The sequence below is a fragment of the Panthera uncia genome (assembly GCF_023721935.1).
Source record: "Panthera uncia isolate 11264 chromosome A1 unlocalized genomic scaffold, Puncia_PCG_1.0 HiC_scaffold_16, whole genome shotgun sequence".
In the NCBI taxonomy this organism is placed as follows: Eukaryota; Metazoa; Chordata; class Mammalia; order Carnivora; family Felidae; genus Panthera; species Panthera uncia.
The window spans coordinates 24,329,492-24,350,759 of NW_026057576.1; the positions used below are offsets into that span (position 1 = coordinate 24,329,492).

The 21,268-nt window shown below is 39.0% G+C and overlaps 1 protein-coding gene across 2 annotated transcripts in view; it reads right to left on the minus strand.

The window, feature by feature from the left end:
- Positions 1–2,094: 2,094 nt before the first annotated feature.
- The window catches only part of GTF2F2 (general transcription factor IIF subunit 2), a 155,682-nt gene continuing 136,508 nt past the window's right edge, over positions 2,095–21,268 (minus strand). The window contains exons 7-8 of one of the 2 annotated variants that reach the window (XM_049646983.1): positions 18,008–18,151; positions 2,095–2,657 (exon numbers count right to left, since the gene is read on the minus strand). In XM_049646983.1, the coding sequence (XP_049502940.1) occupies positions 2,538–2,657; positions 18,008–18,151 (264 nt within the window). In that variant the 3' untranslated portion in view covers positions 2,095–2,537. Of the gene's footprint in view, positions 2,658–2,749; positions 3,816–18,007; positions 18,152–21,268 lie in introns of those variants that run through there. The other variant, XM_049646982.1, reaches the window with a different exon arrangement.

Sequence of the window (21,268 nt, forward strand, 5' to 3'; positions counted from 1 at the left end):
TTTAAGATCTCTTCCTTAGAAGTTACTGTGGCAACATGTAATTTCAAATCTTTCCAATGCCCAGCAACCAAAATATACTTATTACATTTTGTCAGTTAAAACATCCCTTAAGTGTGTGTACTAGCTGAGTTTAACTAAGTCATCTATTAAACACGGCCTTCCTGTGTTGTTTTGTTTGTTTATTTTTTTATTTTATTTTTTAATTTTTTTTTTTTCAACGTTTTTATTTATTTTTGGGACAGAGAGAGACACAGCATGAACGGGGGAGGGGCAGAGAGAGAGGGAGACACAGAATCGGAAACAGGCTCCAGGCTCCGAGCCATCAGCCCAGAGCCTGACGCGGGGCTTGAACTCACGGACCGCGAGATCGTGACCTGGCTGAAGTCGGACGCTTAACCGACTGCGCCACCCAGGCGCCCCATTGTTTGTTTATTTTTTAAGAGAGAGAGAGAGCAGAGTGTGAGCAGGGGAGGGGCAGAGAGAAGGAGACACAGAATCCGAAGCAGGCTCCAGGCTGCGAGCTGTCAGCACAGAGCCTGACACGGGGCCTGAACCCACAAACTGTGAGATCATGACCTGAGCTGAAGTCAGATGCTTAACCGACCGAGCCACCCAGGTGCCCCCTGTGCTCTTATGATGTGGTATCTTACCAGATGTATATATTTATCTCTTATTAGCCTTCCTATCTCTCAATCTCCCAGTGGTTATAAGGGCTTAGGATTCCTACTTCCTGATTTTTGACTGTCAAAAGCATGTTTATAGAGCAAGAGAGTCCTGAAATAAAAAAATGAACCCAGGGAGAGTCTCCTCCATTATCAGTAGCCACATTTTAGTATTAAAGCAATTAAAAAAAAAACGAATCACAAATGGTACCGGTCTGCTGCCTAGATTAGCTACAGCACTGAACAGATGACAAGTGTTTAAGAGACGCAAGCAGATACAGACAGGTGTGATGAGGTAAAAGGTAACTAAGATAAGCTGAGGAAACCAGTTTTGCAGAAATACCAAAGCACAGCTTCAGATGAGACTCAACTCCTGCCTGGAAGCTCTATCAGCAGCTACAAAGTTCTATGTGGCAGCCACTGTCACCATAAAAATGAAAGACAGAGGTAGAGGAGACACAGGTCTGTTTCAGGGCAGACCAAACGTGAAATAAAGACAAGATTTGGGGGAAGACAGGTGCTATGAAGCAAGCACATGACCGGTATCCAGAATTCTCAGTGCTATACAGACTCCTCACACCATAATCCGTCTGCTTCCTGATGCTGAGGCTCAAGTAATCAGAAACTGGAAGGTAATGGGGATCTACCTGGTTCCTGCACCAGAACAAAGTAGGATAAGACAACTAGAGGTGAGGTAGGGAACAGGACCACCCTCCCTCATCAGAATTTTATTTGACAGTGGGAATGCAGAGATAAACATTTTCTCAGTGCGGTAGTACTCGGCCTCAGCATGCTGGTGTTCTCCTGCTGAATATCAAACACAGAAAAATATTCATCTCCATGGACAGGTTTTCCCTTGATTTGCTTTAATTATGTAACATTTTCTTAAATTGTTGGCATTTGCTACTTCTTGGTTGCGAGCACACAGATGCAGCTGACAAAATGAACAAGTAAAAAGCAACTTTTTCTTGTGTTTAATTTGTTAAAGCTTCTTTTGTTTTGGTGGTCTTGTTTGTGAGTATGTTTGTTTTTGTGACTGCCTAACACACACCAGCCTCACCCCCAACATCATTGGTTGTAGGATAGTCAATACCTCCCTGATGGGTGTGTGGTAAAATTCTAGGGCAAAGTCAGTTTCTGTCTGAGAAGTTTATAATCTGGATGGGGGAGACATATCTTGAATTGTTGGAAAAATATTTAATTTCTAATTCTTTTAAAAGCAAATAAAAGAAATAATACCCATTGGCCAGGTTTTTTTTTTTTTTTTTGCATTTTTTCATGTCACTAACACTAGGGTAAAATAAGCAAGCCAATGGTGAAAACTGCTATCTTAGGTACAAAATAAACGCTCTCTTTTTTTATTAATGGGTGTGAATATGAAACATGATCATCTGTAAAATAATAAAATAAAGACAGCTTTGGTTTTTGACAATTTCAGAAAAAGGAACTTTGGTTTTTTATTGCTTTGAAGACTTTCTGTAGTTGACTTTTTTCTTGCTTTGCCATTCACTTTGGATTTGCATTACCTCAGCTCCTCAGACATAAGACAAGGACAGAGAGTCCTTATTTAGAAATCATTTCCTAATTTTACATTTTAAAAGTCAATATTTAAAAAGAAAAACCTTATTAACCGCCCCAATCCCACACCCGCTCCTGAATAATCTAGTTTAATACAAGCCTATAAATAATTTCGTTCGTCAAAAAACACTTAAGTAACTTTACAAGAATTATTGTTTAAAAAATTTACATAGGGAAATTACAGTTCCAGTCATTTTACCCCTATAACAGATGGACCTCAAGTATTTGAGCATCAGTGGTGTTTCCTTAGCACATCACCCTTTAGTTGTTCTGTTAGCATGCTGGTTGAAAGTCTTCTTAATCACTCTTTTCTTCTCCTTGATAATGTCTATACTCTGGCTTCAGCTCCCATGTGTTTTTGTGGGTTCCTTTCACGTTCTGCACACCAATTTCTTTTAAGATTTCCTTTAGGTAGCCCTAAAAACAAAAATCCCCAAGATGAGATTATGAAGGCAAGAAACAAAATTTAAAATAAAACCACACATCAAACTACATTCACTAATAATCAAACTACATTCACAACTAATAAAAATTACGATTTCGAAAGCACAACAAGATTTCTCTATAAAGAGGTTTAATAAACCGCCTTTTGGTTCTATTTATGCAATACATGATAACTGTGTTAAATGTAAGATCATTTGCATTAAGGGACTGGAAGTCCGGGATGCCAACAACCTGAGAGCTTAAAAAAAAAAAAAGAAAAGATGTCTGGATGAAGATACACTAGAATGTTACTAGTCTCGATGTTTACTAAGATGATGCAGTATACCAAATGTAATTTTCCCTCAAGTTCAGTGGCCTCACTCAGTTCACAGCTGGATAGGGTTATTCTTGGATTACAATCAGCATTTCAGAAGCAGTAGCATATATAAAAAAAAATAACAAATATTCAGGCATCCAGAATTCTCAGTTCTAAGTGACTCTTCATATGTGCTACAGGCCACTTATTTTTCCTCCTCTGTGATAAGGAAAGTTATTATTTGTGATTAGTATTGTTTGTATCTTGGCCAAGCTTGCCAAGGCAATGTAAGGCCTACGAAGTGATAATAAGACATGCTAAACGCCCGGGCCTGCAGCTCTCTTGTGCCTGGCTCCTCCAAAGGACAGAGGTAACGATGATGCAGGGCAGAACTCCATCTTATGTTATTTTCGGTCCCTGAATATTTAATACACGTTAACCAAATGATTACTCTATTCAGGGAATTGGTGGCTGTGATAAATACAATACCAAACGCCACCTTTACGTGCCAATGCCCAAGGCCAAAAAACACTCCATTATAAAAGGACCAACCTAAGTTAGAGTACTTCTCTCTTGGAGTAAGAGAGGGAAGTTAATTATTTAAAAGTGTTTTTTTCGCCTGCAGAACCAATCCCGTATTATTTTGTGTATATGCTTCAAAGAACCTGCTACAGTATTAGTAACTCACCCTGTGGATAGAAGATGTAATTTTTTTAAAAGTGAAATGAGGCACTGATTTGAAAAATGGTTGAGAAGCTCCTACATAGATCATGTTTAAGGCAGTGCCTTTCCGGAGTATGGTCCTGGGCCACTTGCATCAGAACTTCATGGGAAACCTGTTAAAGAAGCCTCATCTTAGGCCTAGTGAATTGCAATCTCTGGGGCCAGGCCTGGGAATCTGCATTTTCACATGCCTCTAGGAGACTGGTTTAACTACACTAAAGCTCCACAATATCTGTGGGAAGGACTCTCCCAGCTCTAACACTTTAGGATCTTGATTGAGTCCTCCAAGTGTTGCTTAGTTCTCTGAGCCTCACAATTGCTGGAGAGGTGTTAACCGACATAATCAAACACCACCTTACACTGACTGGTATAATGTTCTACTGCTTATAAGATCCTTTCACTTAGGGGTAGGTCGTCCCCTAGAAACAGTGGCTGATTAGCACTGGAACTACATATGGCTCTTTACGTGGCCCTGGATGACGTAGCTCTACCACCAGTGTGGCCTTCCCGTTCCAGCAGCCAGGCCCCAGCAGGTGGCAGCAATGAATCAAATGAGGCCTGGGTTTCCCCAGGAAGAAGCCTGCTTGCCTCCCACACTTTCTGCAGCTGCCTCCACTGAAGGTTCTGTGCGAATGAGTAAGCATAAAGGCTTGAGACATCCAGGTAACATGCACATCTGCTATCTGCTACTTCAAATTACATTTTTAAAAGGAGACACTGTTCATAAACTACTTTCTAATTAGACAGTATTCACAAAGGGAAACTGATGTGCTGGGCATAAATGATTTTCAGCTTAGATGCCAAGGACGACATCTTTGTAAAATTCCAAAGAATGATTTATTGTGATACTGGCTATGAACCTGCACACAAACAATAAGACAAACGTGGACGCATTGCAATGGGTCCAAAATGAAGAGAGCAATTGCTAGGAGCGCAACAGTTGTGAGACAGAAGCTTTCCTGATTTAGGATCACAGTATCTAGCCCTGGTACAGAATTCTGTTTTGGTGGAAGGTGGGAAAGAGCCTATTTCTGGAGCTTTAGAATGTTCTAAACTACAACCTAAAGCTATTTTACTCTAACCAAATGAATTAACTTGGCCACAACCTATTAGTAAAGAAAGTAACAGTACTGATAGGGGAACACAGGTCACAAGAGTCGCTGAAGGAAAGACACAGGTAGGGAACAGCGAGATCACGTCATTCCTCTACTGAAAAATTTTCAGGGACTTCCCTTTTGGTCTACAGGTTAAATTCCAAACCCCTTCACAGGCATCCATTCAGGCCGGCCTTTTCCCTTTGGCCTCATCTTCTAAGAATTCCCTGAACACGTACTTACCATTTGTGTGTCTACATGCTTCTAGTTTTCTCCATATGCTGTTTCCTTTCCCCGTCATACTTACCCCCTTCCCTCAAATCTGAACTCCTCAGCCTTGAAGACTTGGCACCTACCTCTTAGGTTTACATTTCACACTGTATGTACCTCAGTGATCGCCCTCATACCACGTTGTAACCCTTTACTTCTAGGTCTCTCTCCCATCAAACCACTAGTGGTGTGAATGAATAGGCAGTGCTTAAGAGTAAACAAGGGAGGGGCGCCTGGGTGGCGCAGTCGGTTAAGCGTCCGACTTCAGCCAGGTCACGATCTCGCGGTCCGTGAGTTCGAGCCCCGCGTCAGGCTCTGGGCTGATGGCTCGGAGCCTGGAGCCTGTTTCCGATTCTGTGTCTCCCTCTCTCTCTGCCCCTCCCCCGTTCATGCTCTGTCTCTCTCTGTCCCAAAAATAAATAAAAAACGTTGGAAAAAAAAAAATTAAAAAAAAAAAAAAAGAGTAAACAAGGGAACTATTCGGCTGCCTGGTTAAGCGTCCTACTCTTGATTTGGGCTCGGGTCATGTTCTCATAGTTCGAGAGATCTAGGGATTCTCTCCTTCTCTCTCTGCCCCTCCCTCATGCCCCCTCTCTCTCTCAGGGAGGAAAAAAAAAAGGAAATAAGGGAACAAGGATTTGGGCAGGGGTGGGGTGTTTGAGGTGAGATCATTTAGAAGGTCCTATGGACTAAAACTATGCTAACTCTACTTCTTTTCATTTTTAGAACTCAGGCTCTAATTAACTTATAGGGTTATGACCAGGTTTGAGAAATACAAGTTGACTGATTAAATTGTACTACCTGAATTTGAATTATATTTATTACTAACCTCTGTATTATAAGATGGGGACAAAGCCATCTGGGGGAAATTTTAAAAGTTCTAACAGGACTGAAGATCAATTGGCAATCTAACTCTCCTTTTATAAAAATTCATATATTTGCACAAATATTTATTTTAGACCTCCTAGGTGACAGGAAGAATGGCAACAGAGTCATTTTCATCCCCAAGAGTTCACAGTTTAAGATTAGGGTATGTGAATGGGGACACAAAGGCATAGAAGCAGACAATCGTAAGTTAAAGCATAGTAAGAAGGACATATATACAGGATATTATGGGAGCACTGAGAAGGGGCACTCAGCCCAGCTTGAGTCATGATCTTAGGTTTGAGGATGTGTATTTGATCCTTTGAATTAAACGGCGATTCTGGGCCCAGATCAAAAGATACTAATTCTTCTCCTCTTATACTAAACACTGACTTTCCAATTTAATCTTTTGCCTGATCCCCTTCATTTTAAACAAAGTATTCTGGAACTCAGTAGATCACCTTTATGTCACACAGGATTGGAGAGATTTCTCATTACTGCTATGTGCAGTGCTACAAAACAAGATTTGAAATAAACTGACTCAGATCTAGAAACTTTTCATCAAAGGGATGTGTGGGAGACTATTTACAGGAAGTCTGAACTGCAGAGAAAAAAGGGATAGAACATTACAGCTTCCTTGGAAGGAAAAGGCAAAGCAAATACTGGGCCAAAGAGGTTAGGTGATGGGGCACCTGGGTGGCTCAGTTGGTTAAGCATCAGACTTTAGCTCAGGTCATTATCTCCAGGCTTGTGAGTTCAAGCCCCGCCTGACTCTGTGCTGACAGCTTGGAGCCTTGAGCCTGCTATGGATTCTGTCTCCCCCTCTCTCTGCCCTTCCCCCACTCAAGCTCCGTCTCTCAAAAGTAAACACTTAAAAGTTTTTTTTAGGGGCGCCTGGGTGGCTCAGTTGGTTGGGCGTCTGACTTCGGCTCAGGTCATGATCTCGCAGTCCGTGAGTTCGAGCCCTGCATCGGGCTCTGTGCTGACAGCTCAGAGCCTGGAGCCTGTTTCAGATTCTGTGTCTCCCTCTCTCTCTGACCCTCCCCCATTCATGCTCTGTCTCTCTCTGTCTCAAAAATAAGTAAACGTAAAAAAAAAATTTTTTTTTTTTTTAATTTTTTAAAAAAGGGGAGGGGGTCAAGTGATTAGGATGTGGTTTGCATATCTGTGGGTGGGATAACACTGTGGTAGGCCGAAAGGCAGAAATCCACAGACCAAATTCCTACTATCCCCCAAATCAAGAAAAACATGTGGAGTTGCAAGGCACAGGAGCCTACTATTGCAGTCTCTTTCTCCTTCTGTCCCTCCTCCCACCCCCCCTCATTTCTCGTCTCATCTTTACTGCTCTGCAAACCAATCCCAAACCAGGAATTTCAGTTAAACATTACATATATAATAATAAATGAACTATATCTAAATTTTTAGAAATTGGTCAAGAACATGTATCTTTAACAAAGAGCTGATCGCCAAGTATTGATGCTTTAGGTAAGCAAATAATATGACCCTATCAGACTTTTGGTCACAAATCTTCCCAGAAAGGTCGGAATGAATATCCAGTATGCAGTCTATACCAAAGATGGTACCGGTTAATGCAGACACCCACGGACAATCATTGTATGCTTTTTACAAAGTGATCCAACGCAAGAGGGACATTATCAGTTCTAGGATAATTTCCAAGTATCATTTCAAATGATTTGTGTGATAAATCAGAGGGCTTACTGATGAAGATGTTAGTGGCTCCAAGGCACACAATTGTTTGATTAAAAAAACACACAACACATTAGGCATAAGCTGTGAATGAAGGCAACATATGTTTTCCCTCCTTTTCACAGAGAAAACTGTAAACAGGATTGGGAAGGTGATGCTGCAAATTCTCTGGGACATGGGCCATGTCAGTATTTTTATCCTCTTTTCCTTCTGGTTTCACCCCCACTTTCCTACTAGACACTCCCTTCCCTTGTCTTCCTCTCAGGTCACACAGGCTGCATTCCTCCCTTTGTAGATGATGCATAATAAAGTGGCCAAGGCACAAGCCCTATCCCAACTCAGCACTACCTTATGGATTAATCCAAATTCTGGAAAAGCAACTTTATTATTGCATGAATATTTGTGTGCTGGTGAACCAACTCACTTTTTTTTTTTTTATTTTATTTTTTAAAAAATTTACACCCAAATTAGCATATAGTGCGACAATGATTAAGAGTCGATTCCTTAGCCCCTTACCCATTTAGCCTGTCCCCCCCTCCCACAACTCCTCCAGTAACCCTCTGTTCTCCATATTTATGAATCTGTTACGTTTTGTCCCCCTCCCTGTTTTTATATTATTTTTGTTTCCCTTCTCTTATGTTCCTGTTTTGTCTCTTAAAGTCCTCATATGAGTGAAGTCATATATTTGTCTTTCTCTGACTAATTTCACTTAGCATAATACCCTCCAGTTCCATCCACTTAGCTGCAAACGGCAAGATTTCATTCTTTTTGATTGCCGAGTAATACTCCATTGTATGTATGTGTGTATATATATATATATATATATATATATATATATATATATATACATACCACATCTTCTTTATCCATTCATCCATCGATGGACATTTGGGCTCTTTCCATACTTGGGCTGTTGTTGCTAGTGCTGCTATAAACATGGGGGTGCCTGTGTCCCTTCGAAACAGCACACCTGTATCCACTGGATAAATGCCTAGTAGTGCAATTGCTGGGTCATAGGGTAGTTCTATTTTTAGTTTTTTGAGAAACCTCCATACTGTTTTCCAGAGTGGCTGCACCAGCTTGCATTCCCATAAATCAACTTAGTAACACTTCATGTGCCGGGCACTAGCAAATGATTCACATGTTTGCATATTTCAAATAAACAAAGTTTACCTCCTTTGGGCCAAAACTTTAAAATTTAACTATGTGTTTCAAGATGTGCTTTCTAAACTGTATTTGTTTATTTGTACGCTAAACATAACTTAACCTTGAATACTGACTGCAAGGTATTCCAAGGCTGAGAAATGATGGTTTCCAATTGGGAAAAAAATGTATACATATATAGTTAATGTTAGGTTATAGTTAATTAGGAAAATATAATCAGAAATATACAGATGCACTTGGCTGGCTCAGTCAGGGGAGTGTGCAACTCTAGATCTTAGGACTGTGAATCTGAGCCCCATGTTGGGTGTAGAGATTATGTAAATAAATAAAATGAGAAGAGAAGAGAAGAGAAGAGGAGAGAAGAGAAGAGAAAAAAATAAAAGAAAAAAAATCCAAAACTTAACTAAGTAGCAAAAACTAAAATTCCTTTTGAAATTTAAATATGAATTCTTGCATTTTAGAACCATGGCAGCTATCTATTAGTGCATTTATTGTGAAGTGCGGTTTCAAATGTACAGAATATAAGAAGGTATCAACTGGCATAGTTATTTTTAGTCTATTTGAAAATACTGTTAGAAATTAAATGACAAGCAAAGAGACTATAGGTATATATTTCACCAATAGAGAATTTTTGGTACATTAGCTAGCACTTGCAACCATGAAGTATTATTCACCCTTAAGATATCTGGAATAGAGAGTAAAGTTGTACTTAAGGGCAATAGGAGATAGAAGTTTTTGCTGGCTAAAGATTAAAAAAGGATTGATGAAAATTTGGCAGTTAGTTCCTCAGGCTATCAAAGCTATGAAGTGCCTCAACGATTCCACTCCCAAGAGAAATAAAATCATATGCTCATGCACAAACCTGTACATAAACGTTTACAGTAGCTGTATTCGTAATAGCCAAAAGCAGAAACAACAAAATGTTGTAGATCTATATGATGGTATACTAGTTGGCAATAAAAAGCAAGGAAACACTGATAGAAGCCACAACATGGATGAAACCTGAAAATATTATGCCTAAATGAAAGAAGCCAGTGATAAGAGATCACATATTATATGATTCCATGTGTATTAAATGTCCAGAGTAGGCAAATCTATACAGATAGATAGAAAATAGACCAGTGTTTGCCTGGGGAGTGGGGGGTGAAGGTGGGAGAGGGGAGTGACTGCTAATAGGTATGGGATTTCCCTTTGGGATGAAGAAAATGTTCTAAAGTTAATTGTAGTGATGGTCACACAAGTCTGTGAATACATTAAAATCCACTGAACTGTAATTGAAAAAAATACAAATATAATTTGTACTGAAAATAAAGGTTTTAAATTGGGGTGGGGGGCGAGTGACCTATCTAGCTCATAACAACAAATTAAGAGAACACCATTTTTATTACCAAATTATGATGAGTACAGTAACACTGCCAATCAACAGTAGCTAGCTCTGTGCATTAGTCCGTATGTACTGGAAAATATGATGGCATCAGAATATTGGTCTTGGGACACTGTAGAAGGAATGGCTCTACAAAGCTGCAATACAGAACTGACACTACAAGGTCTTCTGCCAACAGGCTTATCCTCTGGTATCTCAATTCTCCTGTCAGATAGAGAAACTGGGAGGCTGTGAACACTTATCTAAATCCACAGAGTCATGCTCTCTCTAATGCTAAGACCAATCTAAAGACCAGTGAAATTCCTTTCCAGAGACAATTTCCATAAGGACCATAAGCCTAAAAGCAAATCCTTCTAGCTTGTTCAGAGACTAAATAAAGAAATCAGTAGAAGGCAGTTAATAAGCTTAAAAACTTACTTTTAACTTCCCTTCAAATCAAATGGTGCTGAAGGGTGGGGAAGGAGATTTTATAAGTAATGATATTTTTCAGATTAAATATAAATTTTAAAGTCCATTGCTTAATTAAAAATTCTATGTAAATTTTGCATATAAATAAATGCCCAATTCTCTTTACTGGGTGCTTATGTTAAATACTGCTTTTATCTACATAATGTTTCACGTAAAATATGGACTCAATTGGTTATGTTAGTAAATTCACCCCGAATTTTACCTCATTCAGAAATATGGTAAAAAATGGGGGGGGGGGGAGTGAAACAAAGCATATAAGTTAAAGGAGAAAATGCTATTACCTATGATAAACTTTCTGGTAGATCTAGAAGTTATTAAAATCTTCTACAAATAAATATTAAAATTTCATAAATGTGTTTAAATTTCATCCATTTATATTCAATACAATTCAAATAGTTGATTTATTTTAGTATGACATTTCATATTCTAAAGCTTAAAATATATTAGGTTCTACATCATTAATTAGCAAATAATTATTTTTTAAAACAGAAGTCTCAAAAAAGGCTGTTATTAACATGCTCTTTTAAGAAATTGGTGGTCTTTATTTATTTTTAATTTTATTAATGTTTATTTATTTTTGAGAAGGAGAGAGAGAGACAGAGTGTGAGTGGGGGAGTGGCAGAGAGAGAGGGAGACACAGAATCTGAAGCAGTCTCCAGGCTCTGAGCTGTCAGCACAGAACCCAATGTGGAGCTCAAACTCACAAACCACGAAATCATGACCTGAGCCAAAGTTGGACACTTGACAGACTAGGTCACCCAGGTGCCCTAGTGGCCTTTTTTTAGTAGTATCATTCAAAAATAAACACTTCCATTTATAGGAAAAATGAACTAAAAGGGAACATGTGAACAGAAAGGAAATGATAAAGATTTCAGAAAAAAAAAGTAAAAAAAGGAAAGTATATTCAGAACAAAACACTGTAATAAAAACACCACTTATTAAGTAGTAAATTTGGGAATATGCTTCAGACATTAAAAATACCTATTTTTATTTTGGATTAGGAACTGAATGAGCTAAGATAAAGCTTAGATCCCATTCTCTATGTACCTGGCTTAGATCAATGATGATGATTCTTAATAATACAGAAATGACAAAGTCTGACTGAGAGAGACATTAGTGTTTTTCCCCCCATTAAAAAAGGGGGTTACTATTGTGAGAAAAATATTTTCCTTGCTTATCTACATATACAAGCACATGTCTGAATACAGAAGAGGCAACATGGTAAGAGATATTCCTAGACTGAAGTCAGGACAATTGGGTTCAAGCCACTAGGGAACTCATTCTCTGGGTCTACAAGTAAGAGAGACTAGATAATCTCTAAGATCATTTTTACTTTGAAGATCCTGAGTCAGATACACACATACACACACACACCGACATCTGTATATGTATATATGTAGATAATTTATATGGTATATATGTATCATAATTTACAAGATTTATATGTCATGAAGAGGAAACACGAATACTATCGTCTGGCTTGAACAATTTAGGGAATAGTGGTCCCTAAATGGGGACCTAAATGGGGAAGACAGAAGAGAAAATAAATCAAGAGTTCTGTTTTGAACATCCCAAATGTGAGATAATGAAATGATTAACACTGACTGGGTGCTAACTTCATACCAGGTGATGTGGGACAAAGGTGGGAAAGGTAGTGGGCTCTGGCTGGCAGAGTACTCATAACTCCATCCTCTTGGTTCAGGAATGGGCACACAACCCCCAAAAGATCAATTAACATCTTCCCTGGGCTTTTATTAAAATAATTAGGGCGGGGCGCCTGGGTGGCGCAGTCGGTTAAGCGTCCGACTTCAGCCAGGTCACGATCTCGCGGTCTGTGAGTTCGAGCCCCGCGTCAGGCTCTGGGCTGATGGCTCGGAGCCTGGAGCCTGTTTCCGATTCTGTGTCTCCCTCTCTCTCTGCCCCTCCCCCGTTCATGCTCTGTCTCTCTCTCTGTCCCAAAAATAAATTAAAAAAAAAAAAAAAGTTGAAAAGAAAAAAAAAAAATAAAATAATTAGGGCAAGTATTCCTTTTTTTCTTAGAGGCTGCTAGCTGTGAGGTGTTTAAGGAGGCCATTTTGGCTATCATATGGCAAGATCCCGCCTAACAGTAAAGATAACACATAAGAAAGAATAATGAGGGCACAAATGTGGAAAGATGGGAAGGGACAGTTCTAAAGTTCTAACTAATATTAGTGGCTGTAGCCAGTAATGTCTAAAGCTAGATGCATTCCTGAATTTCCCAGCTACATGAGCCAATAAATTCTATTTTTGTTTAAGTTAGTTTGAGTTGAGTTTCTATTTTTTCTTTAAAGTCTATTTATTTTTGAGAGAGAGAGAGAGAGAGAGAGAGAGAGGGAGGGAGAGACAGGAAGAGGAAGAGGAAGAGGAAGAGGAAGAGGAAGAGGTAGAGGTAGAGGTAGAGGTAGAGGTAGAGGTAGAGGAAGAGGAAGAGGAAGAGGAAGAGGAAGAGGAAGACGAAGACGAGAATCCCAAGCAGGCTCCGAGCTGTCAGCGTCGAGTCCAATGCAGGGCTCGAACCCACAAACCGTGAGATCATTACCTGAGACGAAGTCAGACACTTAACCAACTGAGACACCCAGGCGCCCCTTGAGCTGAGTTTCTATTCTCTGCAACTAGAAGAGTCTCAACTAATTCACATATCTACAATAGCATATACAAACTCTTTATCTTAAATAAGCTCTATACCCAACATGTGGCTTGAACTCAAGATCCCAAGATCAAGAGTCACATACTCCACCGAATGAGCCAGGTGGGTGCCCCTATAACAGCATATACTTATAAATAAAAAAATTTGTTTGACAGGAGAAATACTCAGGTCATACTTTCCAGACATTTTATCCTTAAAAAAAAGCCTACCTTCTTGTATCTTACTGAGGCCAAATTTTGCTTCAATCACTTCTGTTCACACTTTTACTTTAAGTCTATCTAGAAACAAATTCTGAGGATTAGGTTAACACTGCCTTATTGCTGCAATGGCTTTGTGTATTGAAAGCCCACTTTGTCCGAATAAGCAACTGCCTGTCGAGCAATGTTTAGTGCTGGGACCTTGAAATATGGGCACCAAATTCCTTCAAAGTCAAAGCCACACAAATGTTTTCCTAGATTTTCCTGTTAATTTGAACTTACTTTAGTAAAAAGCATGCAAATTGTATAATTAAACAATGGTCTGCTGGACTGACATGACTGGGGACTGCTGATTCAGAAGGAATCATCAATAATTAACGATCAACTTCCCTAGATCATGCCTGGAAACTGGGTGGATACAGAACAAGAAAATTAAAGAGGTTTGGTTATAACCAGAGCTGATTTTCAAGGATACTTTTGGCAGAAAAGTACGATTCAAGGAACACTGGTAAATGGCTGCTATGCTAGAGAGAACACAGTGTCAAGGCTCAAAACGGTCTTGGCAGTTTGGTGTTTCAAAGGGAGCAATTAGGTACAGCTCTGAATGGTTTAAATTTTGAAGGAAATGCTGTGTATTTCTATTTTACAGATATAATAAGATATGAAGAAAGGCTAGACATAACAAATTCAAGGTGAAAGATCAAATACTGCATGGGAGAAATAACAGGCTTCCTCTGGTATTTCACATTAAAGCCCAAATTTAAATCATATAAAAACATCCCTTTAAATGGATATCATGTTTCTGACTTTACATCAATTACCAGAGCTTGGCCTTTTAAAATTGGCTTATTTACCCTTGATGAGTAACTGTAACTCCTTGATTGTTCATGCAAGTCACATGCCAGCCAATGACAGAAAAGGTCTGGCCATAGGGACAGTTTCTCTGATCAATAATTTTGCTCATGGAAGTGAAAGTTTTTAGGAAGAAGAATACAGAGAGTAAGAACTGCAAAAACAAGAACAATATCTCAGGTCCACTCAATGTGTCAAAAATTATACTCTGAAGGTCAGAAAGCAAATGGGAACTTAAGAATATGGTAGCAGTGTTAATGAAATAGAGAATGTGTTAAGGTAATAGAGTTCATGGCTGGAAATCTGTTATCAAAGGGGGCACTGGGGGCCATCAGAAAATGAGAGAAAGTCATTAAATGCATATACTAAAGAGGTGATTAACACAAACAAGATCTCTTTTCTCCTCTTTTACACAGGGGCTCAAAAATTGGTTTGTGTTAAACATCAAATGTATTTAAGTACCCTGTCCAGGCTAAATGGCAGAGCTGGGACTTGAACTGAGATGCCATTACTCCAAATCCACCACTATTTCCATCATACCAGGAAGCCCCTTTCCTGGATCACTGATCTTCATGCTATACTGGGTTCTTTCATTCTTCTGGAATTGCTCAGATTAAGATCAAATTAAGGGTATATTGATGACCATGAGTACAGACTCACTTACGTCCGGTGAACCTTTTAAAGGGGATAGTTATCTATACAGAGGAAAGCTGAACTTGGGCCACTTCGCAGGTCAATGGGATTTGCTAATTCAATTCAAATACGAGAGGGAGGTGGAGAGGAGATAAAATAGGAGACAGAGAGAGAGAGAGAGACACAGATATCGGGTTGGAAGGGAGCACAGTGACTATCCAGTGTTCCTCAATTTTAGGAAAGGAAGTAACTCCCCCAGATCCCAGTGGGTAGGTAAATGGCAGAACCCAACCCATGCTGACCCCTTCCTGCCCCCTCCTCTAGGCGGAGATAACTAAAACCCTGGCGTTCCACACTTAGTTGAGACTGGCTCTCTGTCTTCCTTCTCTTGCCAAAAATGACATGAGGACTGTCGAATCCATCTGAATCCATCAATTCATCTAATATTTACTGGATTTCTACTATGTTTACATTGTAGAACATATGAATATTTAGGGATATGACTAATACACAACCCTCCTTTAAGAACCTTATGCTTGCTGAGGCAAACTGCCTCTAAACAATAAGACACTTATAAAATAATTTAGTTTCTAGATCAGTGGTTCACAAGCTCTTTGAGGTTCCCAGACCTTCTATGAGAATCTGATATTAACTATGATCTGCTCCCCAGAAAAACCCACATATTTTTGCACATATTCAGAAGACTGCTGGATCTCCTAAAGCCCATCTACTGACCATGAGGTAAGCAGCTCATTCCTTTCTTCTCTTCTCCCTTCCCTTTCTTTCTTCTTTCTCTCTTTCTCTCACTTTCTTTTTATGTTTGTTTATTTTTGAGAGAGTGAGTGAGTGGAGGAGGGCAGAGAAAGACAGAGAATCCCAAGCAGGCTCTGCAGCTGTCAGCACAGAGCCCGACATGGGGCTGGAACTCACGAACCATGAGATCATGACCTGAGCCAAAACAAAGAGTCAGACGCTTAACCAACTGAGCCACCCAGGCACCCCTAAGTAGCTCTATTTTAAGAGATTCACTGAGCACCTCTACATAAAAATTATTTGAAACACCAAAACTGAGAGAAATACTAGTTATTTCTTTTCTCTGACACAAAATGGATTTTAAAAATAGTATGTTGGGGCCCCTGGGTGGGTCAGTTGGTTAAGAGTTCCACTTTGGCTCAGATCATGCTCTCACAGTTCATGGGTTCGAGCCCTGCATCAGGCTCTGTGCTGACAGCTTGGAGCCTGGAGCCTGCTTCAGGTTCTGTGTCTCCCTCTCTCTCCCTGCCCCTCCCCCACTCGTACCCTCTGTCTCTCTCAAAAATAAATACACATTAAAAAAAGTAGAAAAGTAGGGCGACTGGGTGGCTCGGTCGGTTAAGCGTCCGACTTCGGCTCAGGTCATGATCTCGCGGTCCGTGAGTTTGAGCCCCGCGTCGGGCTCTGGGCTGACAGCTCAGAGCCTGGAGCCTGTTTCAGATTCTGTGTCTCCCTCTCTCTCTGACCCTCCCCCATTCATGCTCTGTCTCTCTCTGTCTCAAAAATAAATAAACGTTAAAAAAAAAAAAAAATTAAAAAAAAATAAAAATAAAAAAAGTAGAAAAGATAAAAAAAACAGTATGTTGTTCCACGTTAAGAAATTGGGAAGCAAAGAAATTGTCTTCTCTAGTATCATGTAAATGTCCTTCTACATACAAATGCTTATTTTCCTATATCTAATGTGTGTGTGTGTGTGTGTGTGTGTGTGTGTGTGTGTTATTCCAGGAGAATATACTGTCTGCATTCAGTTTCTGGAATGGCCTTTTTGTGTGTGTATGTGTGTGTGTGTGTGTGTGTGTGTGTGTGTATATATGACACAAGGATAAACTTCATTAAACGTAGAAAAAACACAGCTTAGCTAATGAATTATTCTATTTCAATTTTTAAAAATCTAGTTTGAAATGCTGTGTCTAAGGCTTTGATGGTGAAGGGAGTGAAGTCGTTAAGAGGAGCTGATAATGGCAGCATGAGCACTTGCCTCCTATTAAAAAAAAGTAGTTAGATCTTTTGGAATTTAATTTCTTAATAAAAAAGTGAAAGATTGAAATGTAACAGTGAAATCTGCAGAAATGGGAAAACTACCATCAATATTGAAATTTCCTAAGTTATTTCCTAAAGCTTTGAATAAGTCAGAGTGTAAAAGGACAGAAAATAAAAGAGATTCCATTTAATTTTTAAAACCCTATAAATAAATACTGTTACAATTCAATTCTCTGCTTTGCTAATGTTAAGTATAAGAAAGTGAAACAGAAGGAAATGTGACTCAAAGACTGGAGAAAAGGGATTTGGATTCCTTATTTGTTACCAGTGTTTTAATGGATTAGAAATACAAATTGTTAGCAAATAGGCACAAAAGTCTGGAGCAGGGATGGAAAAATGATTATTTATAGTACAAACTTTCTAAAACATCAACTTAATAAATTTTTCCTTAAAAATGGAGAACAGACCAACAGACCAACCCAACCACAACCTCAACCAACACTGGAGCAGTACACAGCTCAAGTGTAAAAGGACCTAATGTTAGTGCTAGGTAAATTTTGATTAAAAAAAAAAAAACCCGCAAGACAGAGATGAACACCCTCATCATGACAAATCAGTATGGCTCTTAAAGGAAATGCAGTTCTTCTAGAAGGCACATTTTCAAATATATGAAAGAAGCTGAGCGCTTTTGGAGGGAGGTAGGGGAACAAATGAAAGACTAGGCTTGATGTCAAGGGATAAGTCAAAAGAAGGGTATATCTACTTTATCTTCATATGGAACTATTAACATAATGTATTTGAAATCTAAAATAATGAAGCTGATGTCACCAAAAAATAACCTGTATTAAGACATCTTTCCTGAGTGTTGAAATAAACCCTGACATTAGCATAGGTGCACGTGAACTTCTTCATATATGATACCCTTCTCTTCAGAAACGTCATCTAAATGAAGCAGGACATATTTAAAGGATCAATGTGAGCATATACATACCACAGGTTGTTTTGTGATGTCCACCAAGTCCTTAAGATTGTAATACTGATGTTTCTCAAATGCTGAAAATAGCATGTCTAAAACGTGTTGTTTATCAGCTCGAGCTCGTTTTCCATCTTCTTTCTTTTTCCTTTCATATTCAATCTAGGTGCAAAAAGCAAAAGTAATAAAGGCATCAATCCAACATTCTCACTCTGAAATATAGGCATTCTCTTTTTATCACCCAAAAATATGATTAATTTCAAGCTGTAAGGCTACAGTTTAAAGAGCAGTTCAGACTGCTCCTGGGGCTCCTCAGACCTTGAAGGCTCTAAGAGGTATCAACATGCCATCTGTAAACCAATTTCATTATTTCCAAAAGCTTTATATAATGCCTCCATTTGCCCCCAAATAGCTTTTCTGTGCCAAATTAGAAATCAGTGTGGCTACTGATTTGCTCATGGTGATCAGAAAGTCCAACTTGCAGTTCCTTTGTTTTTATTACCCAAAATACAGTAAAATAGTTTATCTAACAGAAACAGTTTGATAGGTAACATCTTTCAAAATTGAGGTTTTTTGGGACAGACAGAAGATTAAAAAGCAGGCATATTATGAAGAGGTTCTCTAGGAAGTGAAAAGTTTGAAAAGCAGTGGTAAAGAGAAAAGAATGTAGGCAGTGACAGGAGGCCTTTTCTCCTCCCCACACTGCGTGACCTCCTTGAACACATAAAATGAAGTAAGTTTACTAACAGAAAATGGTAATAATACATACTCAGTACTCAAAGCACAAGCAAACTATTTTCCCCAAATCCCCATTTTATCTTAATTCATGTGAACTCTAAATTCAGCTGTATAATACACCTTCATTTGTAACATAAAAATAAAATACCTCTCATTCAAATAAAAATGACACTCTAGGATCAAATGGTGTGTTTGTCCTGTAGTTCTATGTACCTTTATGCATGCTAGATTGAAAGCAGTGGCACTAAGAGAAGGTACAAACTTTCTCCTCATGTTATCCTCTAGAGATTTCATCAGTTGTAAACAAAAAAAAAAAATTACTTAAAATTTTTTTTTAAATTATTATTTATTTTTGAGAAAGTGCAAGTGGGGGAGGGGCAGAGAGAGAGAGAGGAAGACAGAGGATCCAAAGCAGGCTCTGTGCTGACAGCAGTGAGCCCGACGTGGGGCTGGAACTCACAAACTGTGAGATCATGACCTGAGATGAAGTAGGAGGCTTAACTAACTGAGCCACCAAAATTACTTTTTATTAGGCAAACTACTGAATGGGAGAAGATACTTGAAACTGATATATTAGATAGGGAGTTAATATCCAAAACATATAATGAACTTTTAAAACACCAAAAAAAAAAAATTTCGATAATCCCCCAAACCCCCAATCTGATCAAAAAATGGGAAGCAGATCTGAACAGACATTATTCCAAAGACATACACATGGCCAACAAATACATGAAAAGATGCTCAAACCACTAATCATTAGCGAAATACAAACTAAAACCACAATGAGATATCACCTTACACCTGTCAGAATGGCTAAAATCAGAAAGACAAGAAACAACAAGCGTTGGCAAGAATGCGGAGAAAAGGGAACTCTAATGCACTGCTGATGGGAATGTAAATTGGTACACCGTGAAAAACAGTATGGAGGTTCCTCAAAAAAATTAAAAATAGAAGTACTGCATGATCCAGTAATTCCACTATTGTTTACCCAAAGAAAAAGAAAACACTAAATCAAAAAGATATATGCACCCTATGTTTGCTGCAACATTATTTACAATTAGCCAAGATATGGAAGTAACCTAAGAGTCCATCAACAGACAAATGGTAAGAAGAAAAATATATACACAATGGAATATTATGCAGTCACCAAGTCACATCATTATGCATGATGAGATCGTGCCATTTGTGATAACATGGATGGATCTAGAGGGTATTATCCTAAGTGAAGTAAGTCAGACTGAGAAAGACAAATGCCATGTAATTTTGCTTATGTGGAATCTAAAAAAACAAATGAGTAAACAAAAAGAATCAGACCTAGAAATGCCAGAAGGAAGAGGGGAAGGAGATGTGCAAAATGAATGAAGGAGAGTGGGAGATAATAGGCTTCCAGTTACGGAATGAGTTAAGACACGGGAATAAAAGGTATAGCATGGGGGGCTGCCTGGGTGAATCAACAGGTTAAGGGTCCGACTCTTGGTTTCAGTTCAGGTCACTATCTCACAGTTTGTGGGTTTGAGCCCTGAGTCGGGCTCTGTGCTGATACTGAGGGGACTGCTTGAGATTCTGTCTCTCTCTCTCTGCCCTTCCCCACTTGCTCTCTCAAAATGAGTAAGTAAACATTTATATATATATAAAAAGGTGGAACACAGGAAACACAGTCAATGATACTGTAATAGTGCTGTATGGTGACATGGTAGCCATGCTTGTGGTGAGCACAGCATAATGTACAGAGAAGTGGAATCACTATGAAACTATACACCTGAAACTAATCGCATTGTGTGTCAGCTGTACTTAAAAGAATTTTTAAAAACGTATTCTTCATTGAAAACATGCAACTTATATTCACTCGTTTCAGCTGGTTAAGCTTTTAATTTTTTAACGTTTATTTATTTTTGAGACAGAGAGAGACAGAGCATGAACAGGGGAGGAGCAGAGAGAGAGGGAGACACAGAATCTGAAACAGGCTCCAGGCTCTGAGCTGTCAGCACAGAGCCTGACGCAGGGCTCGAACTCATGGACCGTGAGATCATGACCTGAGCCGAAGTCGGACGCTTAACTGACCAAGCCACCCAGGCGCCCCTATTTTTTATTTTTAAAATAAGCTTATTTATTTTGAGAGAGAGGGAGAGAGAGAATCTCAAGCATGCTCCATGCTGTCAGCACAGAGCCCGGCAGAGGGCTTAATCTCACAAATTGTGAGATCAGACCTGAGCCAAAATCAAGAAAGAGTTGGACGCTTAACCCACTGAGCCACCCAGACGACCAAGCTTTTAATTTTTTAAAGAAACATTTCATTTTAATAAGGCATTGTGATAAAGCATAAAGCATATTAGAGGAAATATATATATATATATATATATATATATATATATATACACACACACACACACACACACACATATATATATATAGCAGCCCACCTAGTAAATAAAGGCAGGCTCAATGAAAGCTGGCAGAGAACATTCTCCTGTGCATCAACTGGAATTAATGTAGGAGAAAGAAAGAAAGAAAGAAAGAAAGAAAGAAAGAAAGAAAGAAAGA